The sequence below is a fragment of the Chrysochloris asiatica genome, unplaced genomic scaffold (genome assembly GCF_000296735.1).
Source record: "Chrysochloris asiatica unplaced genomic scaffold, ChrAsi1.0 scaffold00009, whole genome shotgun sequence".
Taxonomy (NCBI): domain Eukaryota; kingdom Metazoa; phylum Chordata; class Mammalia; order Afrosoricida; family Chrysochloridae; genus Chrysochloris; species Chrysochloris asiatica.
In genome coordinates, this window is record NW_006408527.1 from 23,040,617 (window position 1) to 23,063,085 (window position 22,469).

A 22,469-nucleotide genomic window follows, 5' to 3' on the forward strand; every position below is an offset into this window, starting at 1 on the left:
GTGCTTCACCAAAGTAACACCAGGAAAGGACAGAGACCACCTTGACATGCAGGGACTCAAAAGACTCCCCTCACTTCAACATGCCACTGACAACAAAGGGACGAGTAAACACGTCTCAAACTCAACTGAAGAGTCCACTCTAATAAAACTTTCAGTGGTTTCCTAATCCCCTCCCATTTCCATCTCTTCCTGTCACCCAAACCCCTTCCATCCTATAATAAACATGATCAGGACAGATAGGAAGGGGCTTTCTCCCTTCAGGCCAAGTTTAGAGGTCTCCCCTGGTGTTCTCAGGAGCTTTGGATGAGTGCTGACCAGAGGCCTTCTTGAATCTGGGCAACTTGACTTCATGGTGTTAGGGACCCTCCTGAGGATCTCAACAATGTTCTCTCAGGTGCATCTTCAGAGGATAAACTCTGCATGGGAAATATGATTCAGGGAGAACATTCCAGTTCTGAGGACTAGCCTAATCTCCAAACACAAAAGGAGACTGTGAAACATCCTAAGATAAAAGGGATCCAGGATGTCATCAAATTGCAGGATTTCAGAGACAATGAAAGCACCACGCAGGGGAACAAAGAGGAACACAGCAGGCCAAGGCCTGTTGGGAAGCTCCCTCTGTTGAGAGCAGGCCACTGTCCCTGAAGCTGTATGTCCTATACAGCTTGTCCCAGAACTGTTTGAGGATATTTCAGCATCCTAGACAGAACGCTCAAGTCCTGACATGTAGACATTTCCCCCAGCCCTGGCCTGGCCAGGCAGCTGTCTCTTTTTTGAAAGCTTTGAGTGTACACATGACACTCACATAACACCTGCTTCGTAGGTGGCACGTGAACCCCAGAAGCAGACAGTGAACCCCAGAAGCAGACCCTCCCGTGAGGTCCCTGGGCTAAGATGTAATTACTGCTGACTCCTAACATTTTTCTTCATCTCTCCTCACAAATGAAGCAGTCCTTTCCAATTTTAGCAGCGTATCTTTAGACCTAATACTCAATTATTTGAAACACCTTTTACTCCCTACCGGCTACCCGTCACTAGTGTTTGACGTGTATGCCCCTCTACCTGCAGATATCATGGCCACGGTGGAGAATGAGAAGCCCTCGCCCTGTGCCAGGTCAGGCCAGGGGCGCCGCTGCACTATCAACGGCAGTGAGTGCCGGAGCGGCTGGCCGGGACCCAACTACGGCATCACTCACTTCGACAACTTTGGCTTCTCCATGCTCACCGTATACCAGTGCATCACTATGGAGGGGTGGACCGACGTGCTTTACTGGGTGGGTAGGAGCTCTTGCCTGAGGGAAGATCTCCCCTCAGCACAGGGGAGGGCTTGTCACAGTTCCTTCTCCCCTCTCCTGGGGAAAACCTTTGGGGGAGCCTGGATACCCTGGCCCCTAGGCAGTTATCCCAGCATCCTTTGGGACAGTCTCTATGGTGCTTTCTGCCTGTACAGGGCCAAGAGGGGTAAGGAATTGAAATTCAAAGCTCCCTGTATCCTGATCTCAACTCCTAACTTTTCCCCTAGCCTGGATGTGAGTGGCCCCTTCCTACTTGCCTAGGATCTCAGACTGCTTTAGTGATGAAAGGCCTTTCAGTCTCTCTCACTGTCTCTTGGGAAAAAAATTATACATAAATATTACCAGCGATCAGTTTTTCATCTGTAAAATAAGTATAAAACTACTACCGATATCAGGAGGTTAATGAGATGACTGAGTAGGTCTAACACATACCAGTTAACTCCACCTCATGGCGGCGCTACGTGTGGCAGAGTAGTGCTGGGCTCCATAGGGTTTTCAGGAGCTGCTTTTTCAGACGTAGATCCCCAGACCTTTATTCCAAAGTGCCTCTAGTGGACTTGATCCTCCAAACTTTTAGTTTACAGCTGAGTGCATTAGCCATTTGTACCACCCAGGGATGTCTGCCTAGCACATAATCAATAAGAGATTTCTTGTTGAAATATATTCTCTATTTGGTTTTTATTAACTATCAGCTTGCCTTTCTTATTTAATCCTCCTACAATAGAAGAGGAACTCTGGTAGCATAGTGGTTACGAATCGGGCTGCAAACCTCAAGGTCAGTAGTTCAAAACTACCAGCTGTTTCACGGGAGAAAGATGAGGCTTTCTGCTCCCGTAAAGATTTACAGCCTTGGAAACCCTGTGCAGGGAAACTCACTATTAGTTGGAACCAACTGCATGATACTTAACAACAACAAACAATGGAAGAAGGAGCCCTGGTGGTACTCTGAGCTAAGCATCGGACTGCTAAATCAGTGGCTCAAATCCACCAGCCACTCCTCAGATGAAACAGTCTGCTCCCATAAAGATTTACAGTCTCAGAAACCCTATATAGACTCAATGGCAGTGGGTAGAGGTGGGTACAATGGAAGGCATTTTCCCCATTTCCAGATAAGGAAACTGAGATTCAAGGAGGTTAAATAACTTGCCTAAGGTTTGGACTTAGTCAATTAATTGAATGAACAGATCCATCTGACTCCAATCCTTTAACATGATTATTTCTTATAAGTGCATATTAAGGGAGCAAATTATCAAATATTTCAAGACTGCAAGATGTATTACTCTACCTCATTACAAACCTGTGAGAAGAGAGTACATATTTTCCCCATTAGATAGATGGGGATAAACCAAACCCAACCAACCCACTGCCATCAAGTAGATTCTAACTCCTAGCAACCCTATGTTGTTGTTGCTAAGTGACATTGAGTCAGATCCGACTCATAGAGACCCTGTACAGGGTTTCCAAGGAGCAGCTGGTGAGTTGGAACTGCCAGCCTTAATGGCCCAAACCAACATTGCAGTTTGCTGCATTAACCAACTGGCAGCACCACACCAGAAGTCCAGCAACCCTATGTGTTGTTGAGTCAATCCCAACCCATAGCGACCCTGTATAGGGTTTCCAAGGAGCAGCTTGTGAGCTTGAACCACAGACTTTGCAGTTCAAATGACTTTGCAGTTTGACGCATTAGCCCACAGTGCCACACCAGGACTCCAGCAGCCCTATAGGGGACAATAAAACTGCCGCACAGGGTTTCCAAGTTGTGAATGTTATGTAAGCAGAATGCTGCCGCTTTCTCCTGTGGGGCAGACAGTGGGTTTCCACAGGTGGGGATAATGCTAAGAAACATTAGGTGACTTGACTAGGGTCACAGAAGTTGCTCAAGAAGAAGATGGAACCTCAGGCCAAGACATTCTTAGTATTTCATCTATTCTGAAAAATCTTGATGGTAAAATGAGATGGTGACCATGAGGGAGCCAAGTCAGGATGCCCTTGGTTAGAGGATCAGTCTTGTCAGGTCCAGGTAGATAGCAAGGCACCCTGAGGAGGCCCTTAGGCTAGAAAACCCCCCTTATTGGGCCCAGATAGCATCTCTCCTTGTTCCCCAAGTTCCTGCAGAGTTAAGTGGGCAGAGAGCAGAACTCACACCTCTGTCCCTTCAGGTCAATGATGCCATTGGGAATGAGTGGCCCTGGATCTACTTCCTCACCCTCATTCTGCTGGGATCCTTCTTCATCCTCAACCTGGTGCTGGGTATCCTGAGTGGGTAAGAAAGTTCAAAGACAGCTGGGAGGAGGTGGGGAAGATAGAGAGGAGAAAAAGGGGGAGGAGGCAAGGGTGAAGACAATGGGAGAGAAGAAGGAGGAGGGAAAGAAGAAAAACAAGAAGGAACAAGGAGAGCAGGGAGATACGGGCTAGAACTTGGACTCATCTCATTTAGCCCTAACTCAGCCAGAGTCCTCTTCTTGGTTAGTAGGGAAGAGATAGAAACTACAGGCAGGAACCCCTCACCCACTCCACCCATTCAAAAATTTTCTCTCTTCTCCTCCTCAAGCCTTCTCCCACTCTCTGCATTTTCACTCTTTCTGAGTGAAATCCCTTCCACAAGACCCCATCGTTCTGCCCATGGATGTAAATAAGTCTAAAGCCCTCCTGCTGTGGCACGGTAGGATAAACACTAGACTGCAGACCACAAAGTCAGCAGTTCACATCCACCAGCTGCTCCTCCTATATGAGTCAGAACTGATTCAAAGTCACTTGTTGTTGTTGTTAAGTACCATCAAGTTGATTCCAACCCATAGAGACCCTGTATAGGGTTTCCAAGGAGCAGCTGGTGAACTTGAACCACCAACCTTGCAATTCAATTGACTTTGCAGTCTGATGCATTAGCCCACAGTGCCACACCAGGACTCCACAAAAACAACACTGCTTGCTAGCCATGTGATCTTTGTCTATGGACGTAACCTCTCTGTACCTAAGTCCCCTCATTTGACAATAGGAATAATTTCAGTGCTGGTTTCATAGAACCATTGTGATGATTAAGTGAGCTAATAATGTAAAATACTTAAGATAGAGCCTAGCATATAATAAACTCCTAAATATTAGCAATTATTGGCACCGGGACAGTTCTGCTGTAGTCCCTCTGTGTCAACCACAGTGAAGAGTCTAGAAGTTCCATCAGCTCCTTCTGTACAGCCACTGCCCTATCTCAGAAACTTCCCTTCAGACAGTCTGTGTATAGAATTCAGGACACCCATGAACTTGAATAGGAAAAAAAATTATCTTTAGTTTTCATTAAACTCTAACTGAAAATTAGTGTTTCTTTTCATTACAAACACAGGCAACAAAGCACAGTAGTACTAGCAGTGCCTTTGACTTGTCTCAGTAGAAACTACAATACACATTAGTATTGTCACAAATATTATTTACACTCATTACTAGTTTGAAATCATGATAGCTATTAGACCCATGCCTAGATCTTGTAAGTTAATGCTTTACTAAAGAACACATATATCTCAATAACTGTATTTTAATATACTTGGTTTCCTTTGTAATGCTACAATTTTATTATGCACAATTAGAAACATTATTCTGAGAAGAGATCCATCTGTTTTCCTGCGTTACCCAAGTATTCATGGCACAGTATGATCAGGTGCCCCTGCCTGCACCCTACCTGTGTGGGAACAGGCTCCTGGTGGTGCTGTGGTGCTGAGAGGAGGTGGGACAAGCCCTGAGAGCAGATCCCTCCTGGCCTCAGAGGCCCATAGCCTCAGCACTGCCTGGTGGCCAGGGCTGCCCTCTGCTGGTCTGAAGAGCCCTCACTGACCCTCAGGGTAGGAATCTAGTTCTCTCCTTTAGGTGCTGCCACCTGGTCTTTTCTAGGCCCAGGAAAACTTCTCCTTGGCCTGAAGTCTATAAGCAGTTGCCCTCCAAGGGACTGATGCTAACCCATGTGTGTCAGAGTAGAACGGGGCTCCATAGGGTTTTTTTGGAAGCAGATCACCAAGCCTTTCTTTCAAGCTGCCTTAGGGTGGGCTCAAAGCACAATGAAAATCTGGGGTAGCATTAAGGGTTAGGGAAGTAAGGAAGGTCTGAAGATCCATGACTGATTCAAATATGGCAGTCATCAGTCCTATCTTACACATACTGCCCAAGACTTGGAGAAATCAGATGGTACAAGAAGAAAGAAATGAGAGGGTCTGAGACTTACAAGGTATTCCTGGAGGGGGAGGGGGAGTGAGAAAGGAGCGAGAGGGGCACTCAGACCCCAGGTGAGTCCCTAGAGCTAGAAGAGGGGGCACATCCAGTGCTACAGTGTACGCTTCCTTTGTTCTTAAGAGAGGCTCAGTGCTGCCCTGCCTTCCCTTCTACCTTCTCTTCTCCTCCGCTTTCCTACCCCATCCCTCTCCCTTCCATTTCAGGGAATTCACCAAGGAGCGGGAGAAGGCCAAGTCCAGAGGAACCTTCCAGAAGCTTCGGGAGAAACAACAGCTGGAGGAGGACCTTCGAGGCTACATGAGCTGGATTACACAGGGCGAGGTCATGGACGTGGAGGACTTGAGAGAAGGTTTGGGTCCAAAGACCAAGGTCGGCCTCTCCTCCCACAGCGTAGCTCCTCCCTTAGAGACTCAATACCTCATTCAACCCACCAGCAATCCTGGGAGGGCCTTTGAGAAGGTCTAATATTGCCATTTTTCAGATTAGAAAACTAAGAACCTAGGAGGGTAAGCGACTTATCAAAAACCTTACACCTCAAAAGAGAATCCAGTTGCCCTGACACTAATCCCAGGGTTCTTCCCACAGTACCATGCCACCATCTATAAACACCCTCCCTGCAGAGGTGGGTTCTTGGCTCTCAGGCCTCTGAGTCTCAGGAGAACACAGAGAGACTCACCAGCATCTCTCTCCATTTGCCCAGCCTAAGTGTGCCCAGAAGCCTGGCCAACTCTCTCTTCTGTCCCTCAGGGAAGCTCTCTTTGGATGAAGGTGGTTCTGACACAGAGAGCCTGTATGAAATCGAGGGTTTGAACAAAATCATCCAGTTTGTGTGAGTATTTTTACTGCTCAGGGTTCTTCCAGCCCAGGTTCCCTCAGACAGTGGAGTTACAATCCATCCCCATTCCTCTAGATGCCTTTACAGAAAGGACATCCCTTGGAAAGATGGCCTTTCTGATAAAACAGGGCCAGTTCTTGCTCAGGGACTCTGAGGTGACCAGATCCTCAAGGGACATGTGATCAGAGAGGGCAGAGCTGATGACCTATTTATATTTTTCCTGCAAGTAAGGAAGGAACGTGGGGGTGGGGACAAAGAGCACATTTGGCTGCTCCTTGTCAGTGTTGGCACAGGGTGGGGGTGATGTGAGGGAATTAGTCCTGGGAAGCTTCAAGAGGACAGGGGAAGGGGCACGTTGCAAAGTACAGTGAGCTTTTCAGAAGAGCCTGGCCATGCTCACACATCAGGAGACGGGGCGAGCTCCCTTGACTTTGTCTGAAAAGGAAGATTTCTGTGGTTGTCTGGCTGTTTCCTTTTACATATTCATGCATCATTGTGATTTTAAAGAATCAGCAAATACATAGAAGAAAATGTGGAGGTTTCCACTGCCCTTCAAAGAGGTAACCATGGTAATTGTTAGATTTGGATCCCTCTAAGACCATTTCCATATTTCTGTCTCTTTCTCTCAGTCTCTCTCTCACACATGCACACACTAGATTTTTTTTTTTTTTTACATTATGGGATTACTTATGCTAAATTTATGTCACTGTAGCAGAACCTGAAACAGTGCTCAACATATAGGAGGTGCTACCAAATACATATGTGTTCAATAAATAAATACGATATATATATTATTTAGGGCTCCTGGTATGGCACTGTAGGATAAGCACTGGACTGCAAACCACAAGGTCATCAGTTCAAACCCATCAGCTGCTCCTTGGAAACCCAGTGCAGAGCTACTATGAGTTGGAACTGACTCAACAGTGATTAACAACAACAATATATTATTTAGTGATTTTCATTTCTCACTTAAACATATCTATTGAGGACAACTTTTTATATATATGAGGGGTCTTCAAAAAGTTTATGGAAAAAATACAATTAAAAGATAATTAAATTTTCCCACAAACCTTTTAAAGCCTTCGTGTGTGTGTGTGTGTGTGTGTGTTATTTTCACTGGCTGTAAACCATTTTAGAGTATGAATATGCCATAATTTATTTAAAGGATCGTTTCCATTTTTGGTAATACACACAGTGTATTCACATTCTTGTATGTAAATGGTTGTGCATAAGTATGAACATTTTTGCCAGAGAGATTCTACAAATGGAATGGCTGGGTCAAAGGGTATATAGAATTTAAACTTTGGTAAGCACTACCAAACTGCTCTCCAAAAGGGTTGTCCAAACTGTAAACAAGTCCTTCTTCCTACCCTCTCTAATTCCAGATTTAAATTTATTAAAGAATTGCCTTTCTAATGGGCAAAATGTAGTCTTACAGTGTTATTTTCATTAAAGTATTAAAATACATGGAGCGCTTAAGCTATGACAAGTGCTATGCTAAGCATTCTGCTTGCATGGCCTCATTTAATTCTCTCTGAGATGGATGTCAAACTTTGAAAGATGAGGGGCTTTGCTAGTTAGAGGCAAGATTTGAAAACTGTTTGGCTCACCTGCTGTGGCTGAGGGGAGAATGACTGGTCAGGCAAAGTACAACTGGGTTTGTCTGAAAGTAGCAGTGGGACAGTGGGTCTGCTGGACTCTATCTCCCACTCTCTCTCCTCCCTGCAGCCGACACTGGAGGCATTGGAACCGCATCTTTCGCTGGAAGTGCCATGATGTGGTGAAGTCCAGGGTCTTCTACTGGCTGGTGATCCTAATCGTTGCCCTCAACACCCTGTCCATTGCCTCAGAGCACCACAACCAGCCCCTTTGGTTGACTTATTTGCAAGGTGAGACTAAAACAGGAGGAAGAAGAAGAGGGTAGAAGTGGCTTGATGCCAAAGCCAGCCAGTGGCCTTGCAAGGTGTGCAGAAGAGGCAGAAGAGGTCAATTAGATCTTGACATCTTTTTCTGGAATGGTTGATACTGGATCTTGTGGTCTAACCCTTCCTATTGCATTGGGGAAATGGTGGAATAAAACAATGGACTGTAAGGTTGGTATGAACCATGAGATCAGCAGTTCAAATTCACCAGTCACTCCTTAGAAATCCTATTACAGGGTCACCAAGAGTCAGGATGACTCAACAGCACTTAACACCAACAGCAAAAGGCAAGATGACACATTCAACTTTCCTCCTTGTAGCATTGTTGTTGTTGTTAGCTGCCTTTAAATTGACCTTCAACTCCTGATGACAGCATGAACAATGGAATCAGACTATTGGGACCTATAGGATTTCCACTGGCTGATTTTTCAGAAGTAGATCTACAGGCCTTTTTTCCTAGGCCATCTTAGTCAGGAAGCTGCACTGACACTTGTTCAGCACCATAGCAACATGCCCCCCTCCACAACAGATGGGTGGCTGCACATAGGTGCATTGCCTAGGGGCCAAACTTAGATCTCCTGCCTGGAAAATGAGAAGTTTACCACCACATAGCTCCATGACATGACCAGGGCCAAAAAACACATTGGAACAACTCCTGTGTGTCAGGTGTCTGGCATAGAGAAGGAACTTGGGATACAGAGAAAATGAATATATTGCTCTTGCTTTTAAATCGACTGGCAGTACCACACAATAGGGCTATAATAGAGCCATCACAGCCAGCATTCCTCTCGCCTCACACCTTGGCAGACATCACTGCTAAACATAGCCATTAATGCAGAAAATAGTACATCTTTTACCATTGTCAGAAATGTGAATTGTCAGATAATGAGATAATCAATAAGTAAGGAATTGTTACATGCCTTTGTGTTGGTTCCAACTTATAGCGACCCTATATAGGGTTTCCGAGGAGCAGCTGGTGAGTTTGAACCACCAACTTTGTGGTTAGCAGTCCAGTGCTGATCCTACAGCACCACACCAATACTCCAAATGAGAAGTAGGTGCAATTTAAAAAATTCTCCTTGCTTTCTCATGGTGACCTTCCAGGATGTGAACGATTCTCAGGAGTAAGCACTAGGAGCTTGCCAGTGGTCAATAGCACATCTAGATTAAGAGGAGGCTTTGGAGTTACAAAGGAACCCTGGTGGCACTGTGGTTAGGTGTTGGGCTGCTAACTTCAAAGTATGCAGTTCAAACCCACCAACTGCTCAGTGAGAGAAAGATTTATAGTCTCAAAAAAAGATTTCTCCTAAAGATTTATAGTCTCAAAAACCTTGTGTAGGGTTGCTATGAATTAGAATTAACTCATTAACAGTGGGTCTTGGGTTGGAGTTACAAGCTTGGCAGGTTAGAGGTTTGAGTCTCCCCAGAGGTTCTATCGAAGAAAGGACAGGCAATCTACTCTGAACAATCAGTCATTGAAGCCCCTATACAACCCAGTTCTACTCTGATACACATGAGGTCTCATGAGTTGGAATCAATTCCATGGAACTGCTTTTTTGCTTTCGAAACGTGGGTTGGAATCCTGACTCTGCCATTTGCTTAGCTGTGTGATCTTAGGCAAGTTTTTTTTTAAACATCTGTGAACCTTAGTTTCTTCCCATGTAAAATGGGAACCAATAAGAGGACCTTTCATTTGAAGGAAAGAAGAAAAAAAGCTGAGAATCATTAGCATAGAGATGGCAATTGAAGCAGTGGTCTTAAATCAGCAGTAAAGTCCTGGTGTGGCACTGTGGTTTAATGCACCGGACCACAATGTCAGCGGTTCAAATTCACCAGATGCTTCTCAGAAACCCTATACAGGGTCGCTATGAGTCGGAACCAACTTGACATCACTTAACAATAACAGTTGTCCTGGTGTGGTGCTATAGGATAAGCACTGGACTGAAAGGTCAGTTTGAGAACAAGGTTTGTAACAGAGGCGAGAACTGCCATTCAAACCCTAAACAGGAGTGCTATGAGTTGGAACTAGCTCGAAGGCGCTTAACAACATCAGCAGCAGTGTATATAGTAAGAAGCCCTGGGGGCATACATAGTGGTTAAGTACCTAGCTACTAACTAAATGGTTAGTATTCCATGGGAGGAAGATCTGGCATTATGCTTCTACAAAGATTCACCATGTTGGAAACCCTGTGGGGCAATTCTACTTTGTCCTCTGGGGTCACTATGAGTTGGAATGGGCTACATAGCAAGGGATTTTTGTTTCGTTTTAGTGTATATAGTGAGGCGAGAAGAGAGACAAAGTTAGATAAAGGATATGTTTGCAGAGGGTGCTTAGAAGTAAAGGAAATCCAGAAAAATGTGGTATAACAGAAGCCTAAGAAAAGATAGTGTTTGAAAGAACAACAGGATGGTCAACAGTGCTGTCGGGAAGTCAGGAAAATAAGGATTAAAAGGTCCAGTGGATTTTGCAACATGGAAGTGGTTGTTGACTCTGGAGAAATTTGTGTAGGTGGAGTAAGGAAGGCAAAATTCAAACGGATGTGAGTTGAGGAGGTGGGTATGAAGCAGCCCAGGGTGTGAAGACAAGAAGAGATCAATATAAACAACTCTTTCAAGAAGTTTGGCTGTAACCGAGGAGAAAGTTAGGACAAGAGATGAGGAGGGATGTGGGAGAGACATGGACATTTTTAAATGTCAATGAAACTATCTGTTCAAAAAGGAGTTCAATATACATGAAAGAACGGCTTGTTGGTAACAGGGTTTCTGAGACAGGACCTAAAGTTTAGAAGAACACAATGGCTTTGGTTAGGTGGAGGGATTCCTCTTCTAGCCCAAGAGAGGGAGGTGTACGCTGAACAGGGAGTGGCCCACGGAGCTTAGGACACTTGAATACAAATGTAACGCTTTTCTTATTAATATGCTATGGTTCAACCTTTTAGATTGGTGTTCCTCCCACAGGCAAAAACTCACAGGTTTTACAGGACTCTGAGGCCTTGGAAACCTGGGGTACTGGGTTTGGGGATTAGCCAAAGCAGCTGCTCAAAGGCAGGAAGAGGCAACTCTTTCAATCCCACAGATGTTGCCAACCGGGTGCTGCTGACACTCTTCACCATCGAGATGCTGATGAAGATGTACGGGCTGGGCTTACGCCAGTACTTCATGTCCATCTTCAACCGCTTTGACTGCTTCGTGGTCTGCAGCGGCATCCTGGAGATCCTGCTGGTGGAGTCAGGCGCCATGACGCCCCTGGGCATCTCTGTGCTCCGCTGCATCCGCCTGCTGAGACTGTTCAAGATCACCAAGTGAGGACAGTGGACCGCACACACCATGGTTTGAGTTAACCTTGAGCTAACCTCGCTCTCCAGAAGAGAAATTACTTTTTCCCCTCTGACCTCATTTCTCTATCTTCTTTCTCTCCTGTTACCATTGCCTGATGGCAAGGCAGGAGAGAGTGGAAAAGAGCAAAGAAAAGACTGGGAGAGAAAAGGAAAAGGCAGATGAGATGAAAAGGGAAGAGAAGTAGGAATGGGGGCGAAAGAAAGAAAACAAGGAGAACAAAGATAAGAGGAAGTAAGGGAAAAGAAGAGGCATTTGTTTATTTGCACGTACAGACTATTTTTGTTATTCGCAGGAGTTAGGTTTTATAAAAATACCTGCCAACACAGTGTTAACGAAAACTGTGCCATTGCTCTTAAGAAAAGTAAAGGGTTAGGTTGCTGCAAGTCGCTGGTCGGTCATGACATGTTTGTCACTACATCAGTACATAAGCTTGTTTTATGTGTGTTTCTGTTTAAAGTTTAAGCACCTTATTGAACATATATTGTTGCTTTTATTAGCATTGGATTCTCATCAACAACACTACAACCCATGCCAGAATGAAGCTTATCTAGCGCACATTTGGCACGTCACAGCCTTGTTTGTGCTTAGGAATACTTGACAGCACTTCATCACTATGCTTGAGGGCCCTTTTAAACAGCGAGATCCTCAACAAAAAGCACAAAAGTGTTGCACTTAACAGACTGCTGCAAAGGTACTTGTTAACAGTTGTTGTTGTTGTTGTTGTTAAGTGCAGTCGAGTCAATTCCAACCCATAGGGACTCTGTATAGGGTTTCCGAGGAGCAGCTGGTGAGCTTGAATCGCCGACCTTGCAGTTCAAATGGCTTTGCAGTCTGGCACATTAGGAGAGCTAAAATAGGAAAGCAGAGCATCATCCTGTTCGACCTCAGTCGGGAACGTGTACGTTGGGCAGTTCAGATTTTTCTCCTTTCTGCATGTTTGAAAAGGACCGAGAAAGTGCTAGGAGTATTGAGGATAACAAGTAAATGAGCAAGTAGGCGAATTCGCAAACTCAGACCCCATCAATGATGAGGATGCAGAGGGTTGTTGAGCTCTACTGTGAGCCAAGCACTGCTAGGCACAGGGGACACAAGAAAGAAGTGACTCTTAATCTCATGGAGTTTATAGTCAATAGTGGAACTAGAACCTATCAACAGTCCTCCTAACAAATGCAGAATCGTAAACAGAGGCAAGTGCTCCGGAGGAAGAAACTAGTGGGCAAGGCAACCATGAATTCAAGGGCTTGCAGCCCCCAGACAGCTAGCTCCTTCTCCCTTTGATCCATCAGTCCTTCCCAAGTCCACCTAGACTTCACAGAGCCCAGTGTGAGAGGCCCACCTCCTCCTGTCTTGCTTGCTCTTCCTTCAGATATTGGACGTCCCTGAGCAACCTGGTAGCATCCCTGCTCAATTCCATCCGTTCCATTGCCTCCCTGCTGCTGCTCCTCTTCCTCTTCATCACCATCTTTGCCTTGCTGGGCATGCAGCTCTTTGGGGGCAGATACGACTTCGAGGACACAGAGGAGCGGCGCAGCAACTTCGATAACTTCCCTCAGGCGCTCATCAGCGTCTTCCAGGTAAGCTGTTAGCCTGCATGCCTCTTCTTCTTCCCTGTCCTTCAAGATTCCAGTGGACTCACCTCCTCCAGGAAGTCTTCCTTTATCCACTGGCTTCAGTCTCTCTCTCTAGGCTTCCTTATCATCTGTGTAATCACTGTAGATCTGTCTCCATCTCAGAACACAGAGCTCCTAAGACTAGGCACTGGGCCCAATGTTTTTTACTCATACTTGTCTTTACTCCTGGTGACTAACACAGTGCTGGCCCACAATGGGACTTATCAGACCTTTCATGAATGAATGGATTTGGGGTGGGTTGCAAGTGCAGAGGAGTGCATCTTCTGAGGACATCTCTGTGGACAGTCAGACAAGGGAAGCCTTATCTCAGACAGGAAGTATGGCTTGGCCAATCGTCCACTAAAATTCACCCATGAAAGGGAGCATGTTTATGACTCTCTGAGAGGCTTTCCCAGCCAGGAACTCCTGGCGGCAGGGATTTCTTTGTGTTGTTGTTAAGTGCTGTCAAGTCGTAGACCATAGGAAATGCTCTTTTCTGTTGTAGCCAGTACCTATGTCCAGTGATACCACCTAGTGCTACCAGGGGAGAGCTTCATGCTCTTTTTCCCATTTGCTTCAGTGAATGGGCAACACATCCTGAATGACAGGAAGCCTGGGTGGGGCGGTTCATTTAAGCCTGAGGATTGGGGGCAGTGGCCAGGAAAGTGATGATTACACAGACTTCTTGATCCTTGAGATCATTGAAAGAGGTACAATGAGGAAGAAGGGACCATGTGTTTTGGACCCAGGGATGAGAAGGTAGGGAGGGGAAAGTTCTGGGGGAAATTCAACAGGTAAAAGAGGCCTTTGGATAATGCAGTCCCAACAGATGATCCTCAGTTTCTACCCTGTGTTTCTACCAACACCTACACTCTTCCCTCTTCCAGGTGCTGACGGGGGAAGACTGGACCTCAATGATGTACAATGGGATCATGGCCTATGGTGGGCCATCCTACCCTGGCATGCTTGTTTGCATTTATTTCATCATCCTTTTCGTCTGTGGCAACTGTATCCCTTTGGGAGCTGGGTATGAAAAAGAGCCCAGTGACGGAGGTAGGAAATGGGACTGAAAAAGGTCAAAGGTGCCCACTTTTCAGGTAGCCAGGTGCTCTTACTGGAAGGGAGCACCCAGGCTCATGGGTAGAGGATTGTTGTTGTTGTTATGTGTTGTGGAGTAGGTTCCGACTCATAGCAACCCTGTACAGGGTTTCTGAGGCTGTAAATCTTTACAGGAGCAGAAAGCCTCATCTTCCTCCCAAGGAATGGCTGGTAGTTTCGAACTGCTAACCTTGCAATTCGCAGCCCGGTTCATAACCACTATGCTACCAGAGCTCCTTATGGGTAGAGGATAAAACATAACAAATGCAGGTATAGCTATAGGATAACTTTTCCCATCCTGAAGGCTGGAGAGTCACAGGCGTGGGAGGAATTAATCTCAGAAGTGTGTTTAACATAGGACAGGTAGAGGGAGGATGGGTCTTGTGTGAGAACAGGGAAGATAGTGGGACAATCTGGTGCCAAAGTTTGGAGGCTGGCAGGGTCTTGCGGCCAGGGGTGGTTAGTTTGAGTTCTAGGACGAGGCAGTCTGAGCAAGGGCAGGCCAAGAGATGAGATGGGAGGGTGAGGTGGATGTGTCCCAGGCACCTTGGAATCTGATATCCTAGGTAGTGAGGAGATGGGTTTGGTACACATTGAGCTCACATGTATGCCAAGATCATGTGTGTGCTGAGCATGGGTCTAGCTTTCAGCGACTCTCTGGCCTCATACATAGCCCCCTCCCTGGGAGGGTGGAGTAGGGGGTGGAGCTGGGATCAGTTCTGAGCAGGAAATGAAAGGGATTCAAAGGCCATAGTGGATTTAAGCCCCATCACAGGCACCCTCCTCAGGTGAGTGGGGAAGCTCAGGAAAGAGGGGCTTCATGGAGGGGATGTCAACTCACAGTGAGGTACGCCTGTTCAAGAGGCTGCCCTGTCAGTCAGCCACCACCTGAGGCTCCTTAGCTGGATCCCCTCAGACATCCTGCTCAACGTCTTCCTGGCCATTGCTGTGGACAACCTAGCAGAGGCGGAGACCCTGACTTCTGCCCAGAAGGCCAAGGCTGAGGAGAGAAAACGCAGGAAGATGTCCAGGTGAGTCCTGTGTCCTCAGCCTGGGTGGCCTGGAGTGGTCCTTTCTTCACAGAGTACCCTGAGCATTTGGTGGAGGGTCTTCCTGAGGGTATAATCAGTCTGAGCAGAATCCACCAGAACTTTCTGGTTGGACCTCCACCTTGGATTTCCTTGGTTTTCTGACTTAGGGGTCTCCCAGACAAGTCAGAGGAAGAGAAGTCAATATTGGCCAAGAAGCTGGAACAAAAACCCAAGGGTGAAGGCATCCCCACCACTGCCAAGGTGAGCATATCATGTGGAATGCTTTCAGAGGTAGGATAGGGAGACCCTGGAAGTCTCCTGCTTCATCCCTGTGCTCTAAGGTGCTGGTGGGTGGGGTGGGAAGTTAAGGGAGGTGAGGGCATTCACCTCCGCTGTAAGCAGAGGGTGAGCTAGTGGCTCAGCTCCTCTAAAGATTCCTTTCTACCAAGAAGCACAGATGCCCCAGAACTGGGACTAGCCTTCCTCTTCAACGTCTCAGCTTCCCATCCCAGAGCAAGAAGGTTTCCAGCCTGACACATACTGTTTCTGAAGGACCCCGATGTACTACTCCCACCAATTCCAGCCACACCCTACTTATTCCAGGCGGGTTCCATTCATTTTCCTAGAAGCTGAGGCAATAGAGGTGAAAAAGTCAGGGAATTGGGTTCCAGAGAGTCTGAGAAGACTGGTCTGGGGAGCTCAGCTGTCTTCTGGAGAGCCAAGCAGGGTACAGAGAAGACAGGCTCAAGCTCCAGTCTGCCACCTGGCTGTGGTTGTTAAGTGCTGTTGAGTTGGTTGCAACCCATAGCAACCCTGTATAGGGTTTCCAAGGAGTGTCTGGTGAGTTTGGACCACAGACCTTATGGTTCAAACTGACCTTACAGTCCAGCACATAATCCTGCAGCACAACACCAGGAGTCCTTCCGGCCACCTGGTAGCCTGGATGAATTGTCTGGCTCTTCGAGGCCTTTCTCATTTGTAAAATGGGTATGATCATACTGTTATCTATCTCTCAGGCTATAGGAGGATTAAATGAGGTGAAGCCCACATCGGTCTTCCAACAAATGCTCAATAAATGGAAAGTAAACGTTTTGTGGTCATACCTAATCTTCAGTGTGCTTCTTCCTACAGCTGAAAATTGATGAGTTTGAATCTAACGTTAATGAGGTGAAGGATCCTTATCCCTCGGCTGACTTCCCAGGTGAGGGTCCTTAAGCCTGGGCTAGCGCAGAAAGTGTGCTGGGGAGCAGTAGTGGTTCAATGGAAGAATTCTCACATTTCATGCAGGAGACCAGAGAGTTCAATCTTTGGTTAGTGCACCCCCTGCTCAGTCACCACCTGTCTGTCAGTGGACGCTGAGCTTCCAGACTAAAATGGACTAGGAGAAAGGGAGAAAAAAACAGCAATCTACTTCCAAAAATCAGCCAATGAAAACCTTAGGGATCTCAAGGGTCTAATCTCATTGTGTGTGGGCCTTGTAGCTAGCAACAACAGCAATGCTGATGTTGAATTTTCCTCAGGGACCATCTCTTGTGTATTCTCCCCCTCGCCACCAGCGTCAATCCCTCCATGAAGAGTTCAAATCTCTGGAGACCTTTATCCTGAACTTTGCATTGCAAATAAGTCATTCCATAACCAGCCTCACCAAGAACACACACAGTAGAAAAATCTGCACACTTCATTTCCATGTAATTCAGCAAGTATTTATTGAGTGGCAGCTCTGTGCTTCAGTGCTGAGGACTGTTTTCAAGGAGCAGAGAGACTTGTGAGCACACACATCTTCCACCCCAATCACCCGGGGCAGATGGTAAAGGAAGACATGCTGGAGATGGGATAGATTAGTCACCATACCAGGCAGGACTTGGGCTTGGGATGAATAGAACCATGACTGGCATTGTGGGGAAATCTAAAAGAAGGAGGTAGCAAGGGAATAGCAAAAGGATGGGTAATACACAAGCACCTCAATGCAATTAACCAGCGGCTGTGGCAGAAACTGCTATTCAAGCAGAGCAACAAACTGAAGTAAGCAGGTCCAGGCTGCACTTATCTTAAAAGGCCGTCTGGAAGAAAATGCCCTGGTGCCTAAAGGTGCTCCCTCATGGGTCCTGGAGAGCTTTGTGTCACTGGCGCCTCTTTACATCTAGTGTGGAATCAGCTGATTCGTATGTCTTCTCCAGTGACCCAAAGCTCCAAAGGGACTTTCTGTGCTATATACATCTCAGTGCTGAGTAAATGATTTTGCAAAGTGGAGTGAGGGAGAAAAAGCTGGTGTAGACAAAATGAGTAACATTGGAAGTCTGTCTGCCAGTAATGCATATTCGGGCTTTAGAATAATTTCTCTTAAATCATTTCATCTAAGAGCCATCATCTTATTAGACAGACTGGTGTCAGGGGAGGGGAGCTGACTAAGAAAACCCAGGTCCTTCCAGATGAGGCCTTTAGAGGGAGGGGAAGGTTGGAAAGAAGTCAGGAGGGGAGAGGGGCTAGGGGGTGGGAAGTTGGAAGAGATGCCTTACCAAGGCAATTGAATATATTTATTTATAGCCTGCTTCCTCCAAAAAGAATTTGAAATGGCTTACAATTAAAGATATGTGCAGTAAAAGTAACAGAATGTACACAGACTTAGGAAGTAAGAACTAAGAGAGATAAGAAAACAAATAAATTAACCCTAAGATTTAATAGTCCCTGTGATTCTAACTGTAAACTCAGCAGTTCGAATCCACCAGCCGTTCCTTGGGTGAAAGAGGAAGCTTTCCACTCCCGTAAAGATTTATAGCCTCAGAAGCCACAATCCACTTGATGACAGTGAGTGGGATAATTAAGCATATCACGTGCCTCTGGGGTCTGACAGAGCAGGTAAGATGAGAATATTGTATCATTATGCTTACCCTGAGGAAGAAGGAAGCATTCCAGCTCCTTGAGAACAGGCAATGTGGACAAGTGATCTGGGTAGAGTTGAGAGCCCTAAGACTGCAGACTGCCAAGCTGGAGGGATATTACCTATAGGTCTCCTTCAGTTTAAAATGACCATGGAAGGCTAGGGCCAGCCAGGGGATAGAGAGGAGACAGTGTGGTCGGGCTAAAGGAGCCAAGGACTGGACAGCACCTATACGAGGTAGGGTACCCCAATATTAGACAAGGCTCCCCAGTGTGATCACTAAATTTCCTCCCACCCTGGAGCTGAGGACTTCAGGCACCCAGCTTCTCCTCAAGGCTATGAGACCCTGCAATATACTTGGAGCATCTATCTCCCCCTCCTCTACTACTAACCATGCCCCACACCCACACTCACCTCCCTGGGGGCTGGCTGAAGCTTAAGAAACATTGATATTTTCTTCATGCTGGAAATTCCTCTCTGAAATGATTACTTTTAGAATCCGAGCCCAAGAAAGGACATTGTTGTTGTTGTTAGGTGCCGTTGAGTCGGTATAGGGCTTCAAAGGAGTGGCTGGTGAGCTTGAACTGTCAGAGTCCATTTATTCCAATATTCTTCCTACCTAGTGTCAGTTTCACAAATTGGCAAAAGGAAGTTCAGGAAGGGGAAGAGCCTCATTACATAGTAGTTAGTGGCAGAGCCTGGAGTAGAACTCAGGTCTTCTCACCTGAAATGAGAAGGTCTACCCCTTGGCCCCGCTTAGGAGATTTGAGGCAGTACAAGTCTGGCCCTGAAACAGAAGATCCAGCAGCCAGGCTTCTTGGCCTCACTCCTGGTCCCGTTTCTGGAAGTTTCTGGGTATTCTCCATCTCTCCTGACCACTCAAACCTGTTGGCTAAGGGGAGGGAGACAAGAAGATGCCTGGGTCTGACTGTGTGCTGGATGTGGGTACTCATAGGAGGGCTCTGAACACAGAAACTAGGGAAGCAACAAAATATGAGAAGACACCCCCCATTTATTTCTCCCTGTCACCCCACAGGGGATGATGAGGAAGATGAGCCTGAGATCCCAGTGAGCCCCCGACCACGCCCCCTGGCTGAGCTGCAGCTGAAAGAGAAGGCAGTGCCCATTCCAGAAGCCAGCTCCTTCTTCATCTTCAGCCCCACCAATAAGTGGGTGGTACCTGCCAAGGCTGTGGGTGGGATTTGGGGAGCTCTCAGAGAGGCCTGCTTCTCCATCCTGAAGAGTCTGCTTTCCTCTAAGTGTCTGCAACCACTGATGGTTCATTCCTTTAGCTTGAGAGTCTGTTTGAAATGCTAGTATCTCTAGCATGATTCAAACTTTGTTACTTACACAGAAGAGGACAGTTTTAGACAGAGAAAGTAAGAGGACAATGAATGTGGCCAGAAGCTAGGAGGAGGGGAGGCAAGTAAGAAGAGATGAGAAAGAGTCGAAAAGCATACGCTGTCGTTTTTAGTGGCTTCACAAATTTACACTTCAAAATACACATAGACTATATAGTCTTCAGAGTTCTAGTGTGGTGCTGTAGACTAAGCACTGGACTGTTAACCTCAAGATTGGTGTTTCAATCCACCAGACATTCCTTGGAAACCCTCTACAAGGTCACTATGCATCCGAACTGACACAACAGCTCATAACAACAACAACATATAGTCTTTGCAAAGATTTAGCTGCCATCCTCATGGGTAGAGGAGTCTGTCCATGAGAGGTATCAGGGTGGTGGTGGGATGTTAAGTGGGGGGGACAGGTGGTATAGAGGCTTGGCTGCAGGAACCAGGGACAGAGGTCCATCCAGATGTAAAGCAATACTTCACTGACACAGGGGAGGCGAGAATAGGGGGCCCAGTGTCCCTCTGCAGGACAGAAGCTCACAGCTCCCCTGACTCCCCCAGGCTCCGTGTCCTATGTCACCGCACTGTCAACGCCACGTGGTTCACCAACTTCATCCTGCTCTTCATCCTGCTCAGCAGTGCTGCGCTAGCTGCTGAGGACCCCATCAGGGCAAAGTCTGTCAGGAACCAGGTGATGGTGGCACGCCCCCTGCTGGTTCACTTCAGGGTTTCCTAGAGCTTAAACTACTGGAGGTCCCAGACTGCTCCGTCTACTCCTTCTGATGTCACAGCAGGCTGCACAGACAGCTCTCCCTGCCCAGTGTTTGAGGAAGAGGAGGATGCCATTGGTCTGCCCTTCCTCTCACTGGGTCTCTCTCCTCTTCTCTGGTCCCCCACCCTCTCCTCAGATTCTTGAGTATTTTGACATTGTGTTCACCTCTGTCTTCACTGTGGAGATTGTCCTCAAGGTGAGTGAAGGCTCTGGGACAGCTGTGGGCCAGGGAACAAGACCCTCCCTGATGTGGCTCCCTCTTACTCACTCAGGGGCTGAGCTTGGCAGAGGTGGGGAAGAGCATGGTAAAGACGAAGGGCTGGACAAAAAGATTCGTGGGGCCCAGGAGGCCAGATTGACTGTCAGCTCATTAGGTGGAATGAGTGGGTGGTTGGGTGGATATGTGACGCACAACCAACCTGGAGATTGCCCACCTCTCAGTAGAGTACACCCCATGTCTGTGAAGCCTTAGCCTCCTTCTTCCATATGGAAGGCAGAACGCTTACGAGTAGACCTGGGGAGCTGTGAGTTGTCCCTAGACCCCCATTACTAACGGCTGGAAGGACCTCTCTCTCTAGGAATCTCAGAGAAGTGACTGGATTTCTAAAGGCTCTGCCCTCTCACGGCCCTCGCAGGTCCTGCCCCACAGCAGCCTACTGCTTACCCAAGCTTTAGATGGGAGTGCAGGTTCAGGCCTTCATGGGGCTCTGGGTGGAGCTGGGAGGACTTGTCTATGGCACAGCCCAACCTTCACGCCATGAATGAGGAGGAGACACAGTAGCTGTAACCCAGGACTGGGCTATGGTGTAAAATCATTGAAAATCCTTTATTCAGGACCTTGATGGTTAAAGGAGTTGTGCACCAGGAGATAGCAGCTTCCCCCAGCTCTAAGAGGACTTCATGCCAGTGGTGACATTAGAGATGAGCCTGCAAGCTGGTTAGGATTTCATTAGAGAAAGCTAGCAGGGACAGCACAGGTGCACAGCAGAATAACACATGCATTCATTAATAGGGGATACTACAGGGATGGCTACAGGCCGCCCAGGAGGCTGCTTCTCCCTCTTTCCCCAGATGATAACTTTCGGTGCCATCCTGCACAAGGGCTCTTTCTGCCGGAACTACTTCAACATCCTGGACCTGCTGGTGGTGGCTGTGTCCCTCATCTCCATGGGACTTGAGTGAGCAGTGACAGGGGCCAGCCTGGGCATAGAGCCCCTCCACTCCCCTCCACTCCATTCCAGGGCCTCAGAAGTCCCAACCACCCATTATTGGTGGGCCCCATGCTGCTAGAGGAGGGCCTCTCAGGGCCATTGGTCAGTAGGAAGGGGAGATGTTCTCACCAGCTGGACTGCAATAGCATTGCTAAGTGAATAGAATTCTTTTGGCAACAATGAAGGGGGGTCCAGGGAAGAGAAGGCAGCCCCCAGCTATCTCATGAACATCACAGCCCTGCCTTGGGGCAGCTTCCAATCTGATGGGACTGAGGCTCTGCTCACTCAGAGACGAAGCTCTCATAGTGCAGCATAGCACACAGAAGAGAGCTCTGGCTGTGAAATCAGGAGGGTTCTTTACCCTGGGGTAGGAACACATGCTAGGTAGAAAGGCCTTGTGATCTATTTCTGAACATCAGCCAGTGAAGACCCTACAGATCACAATAGTCTACTCAGCAACTGATCGCGGGGGTGGCGCAGGAATGGGCAGCTTTCTATTCCATCGTGCATGGGGTCTCCATAAGTCAGGGACCAACTCAAAGGCAGCTTACAATAACAGGCACTCATGCATGCAGTCTGAGGGAATGAGCAGGGGAAGATGGACATGTCTCCAGGCAGAAAGTTAACCTGTGTGAGCAGAGCTAGAGGCAGGAGGCGGGTGGAGTGCTCCGTAGCCTCAGCCCACTGCTGTCTCCTCCAGGTCCAGCACCATCTCTGTGGTGAAGATCTTGAGGGTGCTGAGGGTGCTCCGACCCCTCCGAGCCATCAACAGAGCCAAAGGGCTGAAGGTGAGTGTGGTGCTGGGGCAGTACCCTGGGGAGAGGAAAGAGTGGGCCTACTGGCACCTGGCTGCAGGAACCATGAGAGTTGAGGTGCCGTCCTGTCTTCAGTCTGTTGTAGCGACCCTGTACAGG

At 47.4% G+C, this 22,469-nt stretch overlaps 1 protein-coding gene across 1 annotated transcript in view; it reads left to right on the forward strand.

The window, feature by feature from the left end:
- CACNA1S (calcium channel, voltage-dependent, L type, alpha 1S subunit) overlaps nt 1–22,469 on the forward strand; it is an 82,438-nt gene that overhangs the window by 25,458 nt on the left and 34,511 nt on the right. The window contains exons 6-21 of the mRNA XM_006834155.1: nt 1,069–1,274; nt 3,455–3,558; nt 5,714–5,859; nt 6,258–6,339; nt 8,074–8,234; nt 11,344–11,569; nt 12,973–13,180; nt 14,104–14,224; nt 15,231–15,345; nt 15,513–15,606; nt 16,477–16,546; nt 19,260–19,392; nt 20,134–20,263; nt 20,481–20,540; nt 21,416–21,522; nt 22,256–22,343. Of these exons, the coding sequence (XP_006834218.1) occupies nt 1,069–1,274; nt 3,455–3,558; nt 5,714–5,859; nt 6,258–6,339; nt 8,074–8,234; nt 11,344–11,569; nt 12,973–13,180; nt 14,104–14,224; nt 15,231–15,345; nt 15,513–15,606; nt 16,477–16,546; nt 19,260–19,392; nt 20,134–20,263; nt 20,481–20,540; nt 21,416–21,522; nt 22,256–22,343 (2,051 nt within the window). The remainder of the gene's footprint in view (nt 1–1,068; nt 1,275–3,454; nt 3,559–5,713; nt 5,860–6,257; nt 6,340–8,073; nt 8,235–11,343; nt 11,570–12,972; nt 13,181–14,103; nt 14,225–15,230; nt 15,346–15,512; nt 15,607–16,476; nt 16,547–19,259; nt 19,393–20,133; nt 20,264–20,480; nt 20,541–21,415; nt 21,523–22,255; nt 22,344–22,469) is intronic.